Source organism: Cariama cristata, unplaced genomic scaffold (assembly GCF_000690535.1).
Source record: "Cariama cristata isolate BGI_N322 unplaced genomic scaffold, ASM69053v1 scaffold8452, whole genome shotgun sequence".
In the NCBI taxonomy this organism is placed as follows: domain Eukaryota; kingdom Metazoa; phylum Chordata; class Aves; order Cariamiformes; family Cariamidae; genus Cariama; species Cariama cristata.
In genome coordinates this window covers 25,333-38,163 of record NW_009605451.1, presented here as the reverse complement: position 1 = coordinate 38,163, position 12,831 = coordinate 25,333, and the positions used below count along the sequence as shown (strand labels likewise).

Sequence of the window (12,831 nt, the reverse complement as noted above, 5' to 3'; positions counted from 1 at the left end):
AGTAGTCTCAATTATAGCACATGAAATTTCAAACATCGATACACCAAGAAGAATGTCACCCGTCCCTGCCTAGCAAGGTCTGGCGATTTGAATTTCTATCACACCTTGTTTATCTTGGATACGACAGTAATTCCTTCTCTCCAGATGGAGAAGTCCCCTTCGAAGTAAGTGGATGATCAGCTTCTCATTTGGATTTATTTCTTGTTTTCTGCAATCAAAACTAAGGAGATTGTGTATTGTTGCTGCCCAGTGATCCACATTACATTTCTGACAGCTATGTTTATTAGTAAATATGTAGTAATTGCTTCCAGAATTAACTAGAACTGCTCCTCTGTATCTGCACATGTAGGAGAGATTTCCTGTGATGTGTGATCCCTTTGTTAGCACCGTGCTCATTAGATGCTGGAGAATTGTTGCAGATGCAGCTGGATTTATGCCTCTGCACGTGCGGTGCTGGTCCGGGGGACTAACTTCAGAATAATCGGTTTCTCCGGTCTTAAGAGTCCCTGTGAACTCACCTTGAGAGGGATCTGCAACAATAAGAAGAAAAACACACTTGGAAATGGACAAATTAAGTAGAGATTAAGGGAAAGAAACTTGGCCATAGTTTGGACATAATTTGATCTGTAGTGCCTGAAAGTGCAAAGCATCTGGGGTTGGCACCCATAGTGAGAAACTAGGCACCTGGCTCTTGGCGTGTGAGTTTCAAAATGTTACGTGCTCCTCACCTGAGTTTCTTTGCAGGTCTGGAAGGTGAAATGTTGCAATAGGGCGGCGACGGCAACTTTCAGAGTCAGGAGAGCAAACCGCATCCCAAGGCAGTTCCTGGGACCAGCTCCAAAGGGTAGGTATGTATATGGGTCTATGGCATCTTTGTTTTCCTTATTGAACCTGGATAATGACATGGTTGGGGAAAAGAAATGAAGGCAGCAGAAACCCAAAAAGCTACATACCTGCATTACTTATCCAGAGGTCTCTTGCTGGTGCCCTATAGAGACTTGTTTGGGTTTTTGCTAAGGTATCTTGGTGTTCCCCAGCAATCGAGTGCTCTGTCAGAGCCCTTGTCCAGGACAGAGTGGGATCCCACCTGATTTTAATTCTGTTTGTCTAGACTAGTGGAAGTTGGAAGCAAGGTGAAAACCTAGGCAACATGCTCTCTCAAAGTGACTGATATTTCCTATCGGTTGTCTTTAGTGAGAAAGAAACCAGAAGCCATCTTGGTTCGGAGCAGCCTATGGCTTCAGCCTTGCTGGGAACAAGAGGTAGATACCAATTATACAAATAACCAACTAGGGAAAAGTTATCACTTCCTTGAAAAGAAGGAAGGCAGGCAACTCTGGGAGGATCAACTCTGGTATAGTTGGTAGCAAAGCCTGTGTGTAGGAAACAGGTTCAGCAATGAAGATTACACAGAAGGATGGCTAACAGTTACAAAAACTCACCCACTGCCCACTCTATCAGCAAGCCTAAAAACTGTACAAGATGTTATGAGGTAGCAGTGTTATTGTCCCAACGAGATTACGTTGTTTGAAACCCTGCTTTAAGTGCAAAGCTCATTTTCCTCTTAAAATGCCATCCCATGAGCCTGCAATTTCTTATCGGTATTGTTTGTAAAAAGATAGGAAGAACATCATTAGGAAGCTCATCAGAGATTAATACTTAATTACTACATGAGGAAAAAACAGCATGATATTTCTTCCCTTTCATTTTGCTTCTTGTACCTTTCTGGTCTGAACTCTTCTGGGTTTGGCCAGTACTCAGGGCTCTGGTGCAGAGTATAGGGTGGGATCATAACAATGGTTCCTTTGGGAATAGTCACTCCATTTATTTCTACATCTTTTTTGCAGGCTCTCTCAAGTCGTCCTCCAATGGGAAAGAGTCGAAGGGTTTCGCTCACTGTCATGTCAAGGTATTCCAATTGCATCAACGCTTCATATGTGAGAGGAGCCTGGAGGACAACAGGAGAAAGGTGACCAGGTATGTTGGCATGAGGATTGGATTGTCCTAAAATGACTGCTGAGACCAGAGTGTCCCCAGCCCCTAGTGCCCCAACTTTAGACTCACTGAAGGACAAAATGCAAGGTAGAAATTGCATAATCAATTTCGTTTTCCATTCCTGAGTGATGGAAATGCCTGGAAATCCATATCCACTTGCACAGGGGTGAGGAGTATGGCAAATGTGCTTGTGCGGTAGGGTGGCCTGGAAGGTTTCAGCTGCCAAAAGAAAATTGCTACAGGGCTGAGTTGTCTCTCTGTGTGTCTCTTTGAGCTCTTGGAAGATCCCGGGGGGAAGGTGGTTAGAAGCTAAAGATTTCTCATTATCTTGACGGAACAAGGAGCACAGCAGAGACAGAGGGTCTTCACCATCACTCAATGTTCCCTTACCTTGTTGGGTAAAACTGTGTCGATTTCCTCCAGCAGTTTTTGCTGCACATCGGGATGCGTGGCCAGTTCATATGCCAGGTAACAAAGCGTGTTGCTGGTGGGCTCGTACCCGGCAAATATAAAGATGAACGCTTGTGACAGGATCTCTATGTCACTCAGGGCTGCGAGGAGAGATGTGGGGAGATGAGTAAACAGGTGTTGGCTGATGATCTCAGCAAGGTACAGGTAGCAATGGGCGGGGTTGAGGCAGGTTTGTTGTGGTCGTTTTCTGATAACATATTTATAGCTACTCTGCTATCTGTCTGGAAAATGTCATTTGATAGAGGTGTGTTGTATGATTTCCTGGGTATAAATGATTGACATGGCAGTCCTACCTCCTGGCAACGGACCTACGGGATTCCCCTTAGCCCTGGAGCTGGCAACAAGGGCAGAGACTTCTGCCTGGAGGTGGTCAGTGGAGACGGTGGTGACCCATTGAGCTTCTCTCTGGGAAACAGCTCCCCATATTCTCCTTGCTCCCACAGCCCCTGTTCCTGTGATGAGTATTTAGATGTTGTTACCTTTACTTGAGCGATTTGCTTCATTGCTCCCATGACTGGTTGAGTTCTGGGATTCGATCATCAGCTGCAGAAAATCTACTCTGCCCTAAGAAGAAAAGCAGGAGAGTTTCTTTAGTGACAGGTCCCTTGGAGGGCTCAGATAAGCAGATTTCATAGCCTAAGCACAATTTTTTAACTGAAAATTTCCCCAAAATGCACATGATTTCTGTATTGAAAAACCTAACACTTGCTTTTTAATTTGGAAACACACCTGTCCTTTTCGTGAAGCCATTGGGTGGGAGAGCAATGTCTTGAATGAATTTTGGGACAGGGATCCAAACTCTAAAAGGGAGAATTTTGCCAGGAAGCAGCTTCAGCTTTTGAAAAGTGAGAGGGGAAGGCACAACCCCCAAAGGTGGTATTGCTGCTCTTGTGCTGCTTACTCTGCTCTCTCTCATCCTCTGCCTAATCTTCTTCAGGGAGCCGTTTACTTTGACTTATTACAAGTTTTGCAAACCCAAGCTTAGTCCAATTCTACTAAGCCTGTATCTGGATTTAGCTTCAGATCATGGATGTACAAAGTCCACTTGCTTCTCTGCCAGGACTGGTCAAGTGAGGTTTTTCAGAGAGTATTGAAATCAACTGTTTACACTTAAGTAGATTCGTTGAGTCATTGTACTTTGGCTTCACCTTTGATATCATCACCCTAATTATATTTGACTTAAGTGTATTTTCTGCCACAATTGCTAGCAAATTCACATGCACTTACCTTGTGACCCTCCTTATCACGATCCTGCTTAATTTTGGCGATGGATCTCATGAAGAAATTTACAGCATCACTGGGGAAGAAGCTTACATTCAGCTTGACCAAAAGAGGAATAAGGAATGGGAATACAACTGAAAAACAAATCGAGAATAAAATCACACACTGTAAACAAACTCCACCTCATATAAGATAGCTATGGATGTTACTGAGGAAGTAATGATACTACAAAGAAATTATTATTATTATTGATTTCTTTGCCTGGGAAAAGCCTGGACTTTGCCTTTTTCCCTCTTTCTCCTTCCCTTGGGATAGTCTGTCTTGATGAAACCCGCTCCCAAGTTTCTGACAAATGGACATAATTGAGCTGGGTATAATCTTTGCTTTGAGATGACCAAAGCACATGCCACCTTCCTTTTCTAAGGCACTGTTTTCTAAGGGCAGGGTAATTCTGTACATTGTGCAGCACTAGAACAAGAATGTGGCTCAGAAAAGAAATACTGCAAATTTTGAATTCTTTTTTCAGGCTGAGCTATTCACTGCTATGCTGTGCTCATACAAACATCTTCAAGGCAGCCTCAGAGTATTTCCTTCATTGTAGAGACTGGATCTCGAGCTCCTGTATAGATTCATAAAATCTACAGCGCCAGAACCTCCTCTATGCTCAGATCACAAGTTTCCCTGTGTTTTAGCAAGGTATCTAAGATTTAAGTTTGCAAGTGATTTAAGGTCCACTACCATCACTGCTAAGCTGTTGCACTGCTAGCAAATTGCATCTAATTGCAGTCCCCACTCAGCACTCTGTTCCAGAAAATGCATTTCAGGTACCACCACCCTCCCCAAGCCTCACAGTTGAACTTACTTTTCAGCCCTCGAATTGTTTTCCAGCACCTATTTGAATATTGGCTGGGATATTCACATGTTTCTTATATTGTAGATGCCAAAGGTGGAGGAAGTTTTTGCCTATCTCCTTCCCAAGTTTTAGTGGGAAGCTAACAATGAGCAGACAACGAGACAAGAGCCATTGGGACTTCCATCCTAGCTAGTGAGGTTATCTAAGCAATAGTTGATTGGTTAATGTATAGGATGCACCAGTCTATGCTTGCTAAAGTCACACTTCAACAGTACTCTGACACCTGAACGAAGTTTTCAACAAAAAAGTCACTTACATGACAAGATGAAGACTGGGTCAAAAAAGTCAAACTTGACCAGCTTCTGCATCTCTCTGACAAAGGGGTCTTTCGGGTTGTTCATGGCATCAATGTTCACACCGAATGAAGTGCTGGTGACAACATCCATGCTGTAGCTTCCAAAGATGCTGAGGAAAGATGGAAAAGACAGACTGTGGTTAAATATTTGGACCAAGTGAATGTATTTTTTCCTCACGCCTAAGTGACATTCAAATATAAATTCTCATAAAACCTCCTGCCCTGGTTTTAAAAAGGAAATTGGATATACGGTAACTGAAAAGCACTTAGAGTGAAAGGGATATATTTTTAGAGAGCCTTGGTTTCAAGTCTGCATGGGTTTTGAAATCGGACAGCTTTTCTGAGGATTTTAAAACAGCATGTAGCTATGTGAAGGGGTTAGTGCAAGGACAGCATGTGGCTCTCGAGCATGTTAGCTTCTTGGGGAAGGGTAGTAACACACCTTACTTCAAACATGCCATGAAAATGGTCTTGTTCAACCCAGCACAGCCCTACAGTATCACAAACCATCCAAGCCCTCTCCTTGTGGGTTTTTTGGTAGGGGACAGTTCTGCTGGTGTGTGACTGATGGTGTGCAGCCACCCCTTCTGCATCGGTACTTTGAAATTGGGGCTGAAATACACCGGTTTTGTTCTGGAATACATATGGAGGGCACAGATGAGGACGACACACCCGGGGCCACACTACAGCCCCGCTCCCTACTTCCCCCAGCAATGGGGTAAGTGAAGGATGAGCATCCCACAGTGCTGGGTGTGAGGCAGAGAGGCCAGCAACCCCAGTGTCCTGCGGTATAAGGAGTTGCACAGAGATCAGGAGTATATGCAGGGAAAACCAGGTTTTCCTGGCAGATTTGGGGTTATCTTGGATCTGTGGATTCACAAAGCCGTGCTGGAGCATTTTTCTCCTCATCTAATTCCCTTTAGAGGACTTCTCTCTGAGTCTCCGCATCCAGAAAGTTTCACTAACATCCCAGCTTAAATTCTCCCTTTCATATTTCCAGTCAGGTTTTCAGCTAGCCCCATTCCTCATTTCAGAGGTCTGGTTTACCCAGCAAACAATCTGGGTTGCCAGTACCGAATGAACCGCAGCACTTGCTAACAAGGTTCCCTGCTTAGCCTGCTGCTCCTAGCAGCTACTTACTCCTTTACAGATACAATGTTGTCCTTTTCCACTTGCTTTTGAACATTTTTCACCAAAACTTCCCCATAGTGCTTCATTATAGGGAACATCTGTAACACAAACCAGACATGGTCACTTAAGTATAGCACATTTTACTCCTTTAAGACAGGCTTACAAAGACTACAGGGAGTTTCATGAACATTTACAAATAAGATCTTTCTGCTAAGGTTTTATTTTAAGCCTTTTTTGTTTTAAATTAGGCATAAATTAAACAGGGCAACTTAGCTGCCAGGCTCTGACTGAAGAAATCGGACCCCTGTGACAATCTCAGCCTGAAAACACTGTCTACTTTCTGATTTAGTTTGTACCTGCTCCTTTGTGTTTTACCTCCTTTAGTTTCCCACTGGTGAAGGTTGGAGAGAGCACAGTACGAATCCTTTTCCACTGTTCATCTTCAGCTAATGAGACAGCGTTGCTCAGCTCCCCTGCCAGATCTACACGCTGGAGGGGAAAAAGGCAAGGTGTTAACCCCAGCAAAGACAGCGGCTTCCTTGCAAGGATGGGAATGTAGCACGCAAGTCCCTGCCCAGGCTATTTCAGGGTCATTACTACTGGCAGCAGGCTAAGGTCTTACAAACAGCTTCTCTCAAGACACACATACATAAATAATCCCTTTTCCTGCAGTAAACCAGCTCTGAGCTGCCATTTCCATATCCAGTAACCCGCCAAGCCCAGGACCCGTATACATGGGTATACCCACACCTAACCGTGCCACCCAGAGCCTGCATCCCAGCTGGTGGCACATGTGCAAGCTGGACCCTTACAGATTCCTGCATGCCCACACAAACTCAAATATATATAGGTGTAGAGCAGCATTTTGTCTGATGTGCAGGCAAACAGCTTCCTCTGCCAGCCTGGGTATGCAGTCCCCAGGCCGTAAGGCAGGGGGAGAGTGACATACAGTGGCCATTTACAGTAATCCCTATAGTGCAGTCCCCTATGGGAACCCTGCTGCAGGCTTGTCTCCTCCTGCACTTTGTTTTCTGGACTCTGTGGTACACCACAATGCTTCTGCTCTTACCCTCCGGTTGGTAAAGGTGGAGTAACAGTCTTTAACCAGCACAGATTTAATGATTTGGGGGTCCAGGACAGCCAGCACAGGTTGCCTACCATCGTAAATCCTGGCGGGGGGAGAAGAGGAGACAGCTAAACGACCCCAGATAGTTGAAGTACAAAGCTTGGCTGATGCCCATGAAACAAAATGTGTTAAACAAATGCTCCTCCGTCACCAGCCTTGCTATTCTGCAGATCCCTAAGTACAGAAATGTAGAAAGTAGAGAAGGAAAAGGACTCCCAGGCCTTCTCCCACCTGGTTTTGTAAATGATAAAGGGGGCTAAACATCTTCCAGATTCATTGGGAAATGAGGAGGACTCAGTCACTCAAAGGACCAGATACTAAATGAAGCAAGCATCTTCACTTTCTCCCCTGACTCTGTGTTTTTCCAGACACTTAAACACATTACAGTATTAGAAGGAAGCTTGTTCGACCCCTTTCAGGCTCTTGAATTGGGTATCTGGAGACTTGGGCTGACAGCACTGAAATATCCTTGGAGATGAAACTCAATCCTTGCTTTTGTCTTTTTAAGCTGCCAGTTCTGAATGCTTTCCTGGAACAGATGTAGATTAGGCGGATTTATGCACTTTCCACATTTACGTAAAAAGATGTTTCAAGACTCCTTTTTTTTAAAGTTGCTATCAGGACCAGTGGATGCAGTACAGAGTATGTGCAAGTTTGTAGCCCAAGTTACAACAGCAGCCATAAAAGCCATAGGAGATGTCCAGAGCAGCGCAACGAGAGCTGCGCTGGCTCCTACCGCAGCAGGTAAGGATCAGCAGCACAAGGAAGCTGGCGGACTTTGGATTTGTTTCTTCTCTCAGTATTGGGACTCGCTCACATTCCTCTGCTGTTAGGAAACCAGAGGAACCTGACCTCCCAGTTCCAGATTTTCCCTTAAGTAAATAGTAGTTTTGCTGCTGATTTTGTTAGGAGCAGGCGAGGGCCTTTTGTTACCGGCTTTAAAACATCTTTCATAGTTCAGGTCAAAGCAATTTCCATACAGCATGACAGTGGCACAGCCCTGCAATCATCAGGCTTTAATGTAAGCCACCACAAACACCCTACCGTTGCTGTAGTCATCGTGCTGGGGCTGTCAGGGCTGCAGGTAGAGAAAAGGGAGCTTTCCTAATGAATTTTTTCGCCCCTTTGTGTGGATTCTAGTTTTATCTTGAGAAGAGATCAATGGTTCATACTCACCCCCAGATTTTCCCATATTTCTGGAAACATTCGTTGTCAAATTCCAAGAAACCCTGTGGAAAGCAAGTTAAAAATTATCTCAGAGAGGATGAAGCGGAGGGGATGATGCTGGAGGTGGTGGGTTGGGAGGAATATCTGTAAACTGATGTTCAGAGCTGCCTTTTGAGTTCTCCGCCTCTCCAAAAACATCACAGAGGACAGCATAAATGTATCATGCTTGTGAATGAGTTGTTTGCCAGGACACCAGCAAAGGGCAGCTGTACATCAGCCACCCACGAGTGCTTGCTCAGAGATGCTGTAAAGGCAAGGCCCTGTGGTCTCTGTTACCGAGCCTTTATCCCGCGCTGGCCTTTGCACAACCTGTGCGTTAGAGCGGAGCTTGGCATTTGGAGATAACTTATCGTCGCCATGTATCTGTTTAGCTACAGCTGTAAGAGCAAAGGCGGATGTTTCTGGAGCCAGGAAGGTTTCAGTCACTCACTTTGCGATATTCCAGGCACGTCCCAAAGAAAGGCAGAGGTTTTGGCCCGGGAATACCCAACTTCTTGAACAAACCAAATGGCCAGGTCCCATATCTGTGGGACAGAAAAGACAACCGAGTGCTACATCACCATGGCATCGGGGCTGCGAGCTCTGCTAAACCTGCAGACTGCTGCAACGTCCCTTTGGCTCTAAGCAGAGAAGGCAGATCCAGGAGCTGGAAAAAAAGTGACCCAGCAGAAAAATTGCCCTGTAAAAGCTACTTAATAGACGTGGTAAGGCTCACTGCTGCCACATGGAGCTTCAGAGAGATCGCCGTGATGTAAAAGCAGGTGTCTCCTAAAGGCATAGGTGCTCTGGTGGAAACAGGACCTTAAAGTCTTTAGCAAAAGTCACAAGAGGAGCTCATTGCCAAACAAAGGAGGGGCAGAAAAGGGAGCTGGAAGAAGGAACATCAAGTTTACGTGTTTTTATTGAAGAGAAATCAAAGCAGTGCCAGAAGTGATGTCCCAAACAGGGCTTTTATCAAGCTGCACTTTAATTTCATTTATTGTTCTCCCTCGCCTTAGCCTGGCATTAGCTCAGTGGTGCGTCAGGAAGTCTTGTCTTGATGGTTTTCTCTTTAGATTTTATTGACAGCTTTGCAGATTTTTTTCCTCTGAAGCACCCTTTTTGGCAGCTGTAAAGTTATTACTTCTACCTCGAGGCCTTCTGTTTCTCAACAAGGGCCTGGGCTGCAAGCCTTTGAAGCTTGTCTTCGGCTCTGTTGAAAGAGCTCCTCAAAATATTTGTTTTTAGTTAGCAGCTTCAGCTTTCTAAGTGAGTGGTTCGCTGCAGAAGGGATGTAAAACTGCACAGGTTTGGCAGAGGGATATTATCAGAGATTCTTTTTGGGCCACATGGCAGCAGCCACTCAGCCAGCATCTTGAGGATGGTTTCCTGAAAAGCCAGTCTAGGCTCAGACTATTAGGCAATTAGTCCTACTTTTCTAAATCTGGGGGACCCCAAATGAGATCAGTCCCCCCAGCACATGTTCTGCCAGAGCACAAAAGTGGACCTCATCTTATGGTCCAAACAGGGCAGGCAAAAACCAGGGAACAGGGTGTTTGCAGGTGCAGAAAGGTTTCACAGAGCTCAGTCTGTCAATGTTTAATATTTTCTGTCAAAGGTTAATTCAGCACTAGATATGAAATGTTTGTGGATTCTCATTTGTAATGTTTATGGGCAGCCGGGGCTGTGGGAGGACCAGGAAATGTCAGGCTGGGCTGGTTACAAAGCCCAGAAGCACTATAGAAACATAGGCTAGGCTTAATTCATTTGAAACATGGTCAGGAAAATACAGTCTAATGCTCTTATGACTAAAATATAACATGGTTTTCTGCAGGCTAAGAAGGACCATTCAGTGTAAAGCCAGAGAATAATCATTACTTTTTCTTACTGTGGATGTGAACTAGAAATGCCTGATATCCTTTCATGTGTGAACTGGAATAGCGTTGCCCCAGATGGACAAGAAGCATCTGAACAACCTCCCTGTGCTAATGGGCAGTCAAATTTCTATTTTAGTTCAGATATCAGAGCACAAGGATCTGGGCTTTGTCCCTTTTGCCACAACAAAATTTCAAGTGACTGCAGAAGGTGGGAGTCTGGTAACCAGCAACCTTAGACAGCCACAGAGTTATCGAAATTATGAGGGTTTGGTTCAATAATGAGAGTGGGTTTCAGGCTTTGTTTGTGGTTTTCTTTCTAATAGTCTGCCCCAAACAAGCTTTTCAGTGATCCAAATCACAGGAAAGGGTTTGAAAAACAGGGCTAAAAGTTTCAGAGCTTACTGAACTGCTGCGGTTGGAGCACTGCCAGGGCAGACAAATGGATTGTGCTCATGTGCACCACATTAATCGTTAAGGTTTATGGCTAGCAACATGCTGTCTCTGCCTAAGGGCTTGTCAACACTACAAAGTTTGTCAGTCCAGCCTTGTTGGCAGGGGCTGCCGGCAGAGATGCTGTACGTCCCAGCAGAAGGGGGTTTTCAGCCAGCCCTGCTATGCTACAGCACCGAACAGCATCAGCAAAGTGGACAATAGCATTTTCTCTGTAGCACGGTTCCTCTGAAGCAGCAGGGTACACTTCTGCCTGCCAGAGTTTGTCTGAAAAGCCAGGAACAGGGAACTGACCTTGCTCTGGGCTTCATTTCTTCCTCCGGCAAGGGTGGGCTGTGGGGACAGGCATCGGATGCTGTCCCTGCACGCCTGTGGCAAAACTAACTTCTGCAAAGTATGGCTCCTGGTTCAGGTGCCCACGCGTGGAGCATCTTACCTGGGGACTACGGAAGGAGTCAGGAGGAGTAAGAACTGATCCTATGAATGCTCTTTTTCTGGTGCCTTTCTGCTGCTCTCCACCTTTGCAGGTCATGCAGTAGGGTCATCTACTGCCTGCTTTCCTCCATAGGGCAACCTCAGTCAGAGAGGCACAGCCTTCCTTAAACTGTGTTGCTGCGGAAAATAACCTAACGGATCACGATCCTCACTGAAGCCTGCATCCTACTGGTAACAAATGCCTGACACCATCATTATTTGATTATTGCTTTGATGCACAGCAGCAAGATCGTAACGGTGCACGGGAATACTCCAAACCTTGGAGCAAAATCACGTGTCTGTATGGTCTTCAGACTCCTCTGCTACTTCCCAGAGACTCATTAGAGGCTGGAAATTTGGAAATCACAGCTACCTGTTTGCTCTCCAGCAGACTAGTTGCATGAAAATGAACAATGGCAAGAACAGGAAAATGTCATGAGCAAAGAACCAATAAAGAATATTTTACTCACGCTACCAGGAGGGCTATGAAAATAAGCAAAAAGGCCCATGTCTCCATAGAGAAGGAGGGAAGAAGGTTCATTTTGGTTCTTCTCTTCTTGGCTTTGAGTTCTGTCTTGATGTGCTTGCCCCAGGTCTCTGGGAAATAGGAGTGTTAGACAGTGTGTAATCTTTTGTGTCCAGTCATATGATTTAGGGGCTGTCCTTCTGTCATGAAGAAAGAGGAGTGGAAGGCAAAGGTAGCAAAGTATGCTAATCTGAAAAACGCAATTCATGTGATAGATAAACGCCTGGCTGAAGTGTCTAAGGTTCAAATTATTTAATACATATGTTGCCAGGCATTTCAGTTAGTTTTTCTGTTGTAATAGTAAGTAATTGACTTCTTATTGAGTAATGCTCCTGGACTCCTACACCAAAATAAATAAAACCAAATTACACTGAAAAGGTAAATCCCAAAGCAAGCGTCAGAGTTGGTTTACAAAAGAAAAAGAGCAGTGAAAAGGTTATTCATATATTGAATGACAAGATCTTTTCTGGCAGCTGAATTAACTTTGGCAGAACTTAAGATTTTGTTTAAAATATCTTTCTTTCTGCGCTGGGAAGGGCAAGTGCTGCCTGCTTCTGCCTGTGGTGGGTCAGAAGCAGCTTCTAACAAAGGCAGGAATTTGTCGCCTACAAAGGCTTTAGAAGTCCACCTTGTTTGCTGGCTTGCGGCCAGGCATTTTGTAAAGGAAATACTGTCGTTCCATGACTGTAAGCAGTTAAAGTACCACCATTTCCAAAATACCAGCTCATGGCTCATGAATAAAAACAGCACCCACCCTTCTGTAGCAGCTGGCAAAAAGACACAAGCACAGGGAAAACACACATTTTGTAATGGTTCTCCCGTAAGGATGGTGCAGAAAAGTGATAGCATCCTAGAGGTACGGACATGCTGAGAGGAGATTACGATGGTGGAGAAAACTGGGCTATTTGGATGGGGTTTGTTAGTGACCATGATGATAGGGCAGGAGGCTATATGTTTTGCACAGATATGTACTACAGCATCTTTAGGGCCTCATTCAGAACTTTAAAATGAGCAATTCCCTTCCTATTGGCAGAGCTGTCATCTTCAAAAGGGAGTTTACTGACTGCGCTGGGTGCAAATAACTGGGTGTAATAAATATTTGGCACATCAAATGCCTCGTGCCTCTGAGGATGTTGCTGTGATGGA

General features: G+C 44.9%; 1 protein-coding gene across 1 annotated transcript; it reads right to left on the bottom strand.

The window, feature by feature from the left end:
- Positions 1–431: 431 nt before the first annotated feature.
- Positions 432–11,700, bottom strand: LOC104158338 (cytochrome P450 3A9-like). Its single transcript, XM_009695956.1, has 13 exons — positions 11,630–11,700; positions 8,810–8,903; positions 8,329–8,381; positions 7,096–7,195; positions 6,402–6,515; positions 6,036–6,124; positions 4,857–5,005; positions 3,694–3,821; positions 2,946–3,030; positions 2,386–2,546; positions 1,722–1,948; positions 729–891; positions 432–530 (listed from the first exon to the last, which is right to left on the bottom strand). The coding sequence occupies exons 1-13, from the start codon at positions 11,698–11,700 to the stop codon at positions 432–434; spliced, it is 1,533 nt and encodes a 510-aa protein (XP_009694258.1).
- Positions 11,701–12,831: the final 1,131 nt, after the last annotated feature.